The sequence below is a fragment of the Arachis stenosperma genome, chromosome 2 (genome assembly GCF_014773155.1).
Source record: "Arachis stenosperma cultivar V10309 chromosome 2, arast.V10309.gnm1.PFL2, whole genome shotgun sequence".
NCBI classification, from domain to species: domain Eukaryota; kingdom Viridiplantae; phylum Streptophyta; class Magnoliopsida; order Fabales; family Fabaceae; genus Arachis; species Arachis stenosperma.
The window spans coordinates 4947115-4950860 of record NC_080378.1 but is presented as its reverse complement, the minus strand read 5'-3'; the positions used below and the strand labels follow the sequence as shown (position 1 = coordinate 4950860).

General features: G+C 28.1%; 1 protein-coding gene across 1 annotated transcript; it reads left to right on the top strand.

Annotated features, from left to right (window-relative positions):
* The first annotated feature begins 318 nt into the window (after positions 1 to 318).
* On the top strand, positions 319 to 1674 carry LOC130962418 (uncharacterized). Its single transcript, XM_057888638.1, has 3 exons — positions 319 to 373; positions 459 to 469; positions 595 to 1674. The coding sequence occupies exons 1-3, from the start codon at positions 319 to 321 to the stop codon at positions 1672 to 1674; spliced, it is 1146 nt and encodes a 381-aa protein (XP_057744621.1).
* The last annotated feature ends 2072 nt before the right edge of the window (positions 1675 to 3746 follow it).

Genomic DNA, 3746 nt, shown 5'->3' with positions numbered 1-3746 from the left:
TACGTATGACATAATACATATGTCAAAAAAACATTCCATAATTTTTGAAAACCACTGTTTTGTTATATGAAATTGAAATTGAAATTAAATAATTTCTATTTATATAATTTTTTTATTAGTATTAAGTATTTCCATTAAAAATTCATATCGTTTGTAATTAGTATATATATATATATATATATATATATATATATATATATATATATATATATATATATATATATATATATATATATATATATATAAGTCGTAATAGTCAATTGTTTCAATTATTGTGACGTTAATGCTCTTGCGAATGAACTAAGTGGGTATTTAGAAATGCTAACTAATGAGCAGAAATTTGCATACGATCAAATAATTGGTGCTGTTAGCGGTAATATGGGTGGACTTTTCTTTTTATACGATTAAGGTGATTGTGGAAAAACATTCTTATGATTAACTATATCATGCTCAATTAGGTCTAAAGGAGGTATAATTTTAAATGTTGCTTCGAGTGGGATTGCTGCACTTTTGTTGCCTAATGGAAAAACTGCACATTCAAGGTTTTAAATTTCTTTGGCCATAAATGAGGATTCTTTGTGTAGCATTAAACAGGGAAGTCCTCTTGCAAGGCTAATATCCAAAGCCAAATTAATCACATGGGATGAAGCTCCAATGATAAGTAAGTATTGTTACGAAGCTTTAGACAAATGCCTCAGAGACATCTTAAAGTGCTCAAATTCGTATAATGCTCATTTGACATTTGGAGGTAAAGTTGTTGTTTTCGGAGGAGATTTTAGACAAATTTTACCTATGATTTCCAGAGGCTCAAGGCAAGATATAATTCAGTCTTCTATTAATTCTTCATATTTGTTGCATAACTGTAAGGTTTTGAAGCTTACAAAAAACATGAGATTGTCACTAGGTGAAAATAACAACATACAAGAACTCGAAAATTTTGCAGAATGGCTACTCAAAATTGGTGATGATTTGGCTGGTGATATAACAGATGGTGAATCGATCATTCATATACCATCTGACATTTTGATTAAGAACTTTGAGACAGTTTTGGATGACCTCATTGATTTCGTGTATCCAGATATGTTATCCAATTTATTCGTTGAAAATTATTTCAAGGATAGAGCAATTTTTGCACCAACTTTGGATTGTGTCACTGATGTCAATAATAAGATGACTGCAGGATTACCTGGACAAGAAAGAGTCTACTTAAGTTCAGACTCTGTGTGTGCTAAAGAGGAAAATATGGAATTTGAGTTAGATGCTTTCTCGCCGAAGATTCTAAATGGAATAAATTGTTCAGGTCTACCACCACACAAGTTGGTTCTGAAGGTTGGCGCTCCTGTTATGTTGCTGCGGAATATAGACCAAACTAATGGTTCGTGCAATGGAACGAGGATGCAAGTTAGAAGAATGGAAAATCATGTGATAGAATGCAAGACTTTAACTGGTAACAAAGCTAAAAGTATTGTTCTTATCCCAAGACTGAATCTAATTCCAAATAATGAAACATTGCCGGTCAGGTTTCAAAGAAGAAAATTCCCAGTTATCATGTCATTTGCAATGACAATAAATAAGTCTCAAGGGACAAACTCTATCGAAAGTTGGAATTTACCTTCCAATGCCAGTTTTTACCCATGGTCAATTGTATATTGCGTTATCAATGGTAACGAGTAAAGATGGTCTGCAAGTACTGTTGTAAGATCATGGACACTTGGAAGATAACTGCACGATGAATGTGGTATATAGAGAAATTTTTGAGAGCCTATAATAAAAAGATAATAACAAAATGTCTTACTAAATCTATTTATTTATTAAAATTTATTACTATCACTTAAAAAAATTTAGAAATTCTAGGAACTAATAGATGAATTCTTATTGTACATTAATAGTTTGAGAATATTAAAATTATTATTAAAATTCGTATAATTTTATTCTCTTGACAAACAATTTTATAATTAAGTTAATTATATAATTTTATATACAAATATTGATACAATGTTGTTTCATGTATATATTTTGCAGGTATCAAAAGATAGCATTGAATTGTTATTCAGTAGGTTTAAATTATTTATTGTTTATTACAAAATTTTCTGCATTATAATTTTCTATTAATTTGTTCTTCATTTTGAGCTGATTTTGATATTTTCTTACTTTACAGTAAACTAACATATAAAACTTTGTTGGTAGATTTAAGTATTACTAAATTATTTATGGTCATATTGAGTATATATATCTGATTTATTGAAAAAAGTAGATTAAATAACTATTTTATAGTTAATATAATTAATACTATATTAAGAAAAAGAAAAACAACACATACAAGTTATTTTTTTATTAATTAAATTATTATAATTAAAATGAAATTTAACATAACAAATTTAAAATTATAATTTTAATCTTATCACGTGCATGACACGAGTGATTAAACTTGTTTTATTTTTAATCGAGTACTCAATTACTTAAACCGATGTAATCCAAATTTAATCGGTTCCGATCCACTTATTAAAAATCACAAGCATAAGAAATTAAAAAAGGGTATTAGCTATTACCTTGGTGGTGGTAAATGTTTGAAACCCTCCTCAAGTTGCAATTTTAATTTGTCGCATCTCTCTCGGAATCAAAAACACAAAAAATCATCAGTTCCAAAGAAATTAAGCATAAGACAATAAGAAAAGTAACGTTGAAGACAGCTTCCACACTTTAATCTCACAACACCATTCTTGTTATTAGATAATAACCGTTTTTTTTTCTGAAATAAATTAAAAAAGATATTTATTTTCAGAAACACGTTATTTAAACTTTAATTTTTCAGATATATTTATATGAAGTTTGCCACACTCCGGCGAACTTCAAGTGGAGTTTTTAAAATAAAAGTATGACTGCTGAAAAACAGAATTCAAAACTACAATTTTATTCTCCTCTTTGGTTTTTGGCATTTTTCCTCTACAATGTCAATAAATCCATTGTTATATTCATTATGATGGTGAAATAATATATGATGAAGAATGTTCTATTATTTTTAAGTCTAGACAACCAATAATTACATACATGACATGGAAAGTCAACAATTTAACAACATTGAAAAATTTGATATTGCATTCCGTTGGACAGCAACACACGAAAAGAGTGAAAAAATTTACTACAGATATCTGACCGAAGTAGATGACAATTTGTTTTATAAAAGGTATGCAGTTGTCTTTGTTCTATTGTTATTAAGTTTATTAGACCACGGATTTGAGAAATATTTCTATTATTTTGAATTAGGTATCGGTTACGTGATGACGAGGACATACGTCTTATAAGGTATCAAAGTATACCACTTGATCAAGTTAGCTAGCAATGTGCTCAGCCTGATCTAGTCTGTAAAGCGTATGGTCGTAACTCAATAACTGCTGCTCCATCTAACTACACTCTAGTAAAATAAAGTAACTTAAATTGAACTCAGTTCCTTTCACATTAACTAAATTTTTAAAAGGCATATTTAAACTAATTGTCTACTTTACATCTTAATCTGTTTATAAACTTACTAATTAAAATGTAAACCAACTACATGAGACTGTCAACTAACTCTATAAACATACTAATGAATAATTAAGTGATAACTTAATTTTACTAACTATGTATCATTCTAATCTAATCTAATCTAATCTAATCTAATCTAATCCAATTACATATTCAACTAACTCTATAAACATATTAATCAATAATTAACTGATAACTTAATTTTACTATGTATAATGTTAATC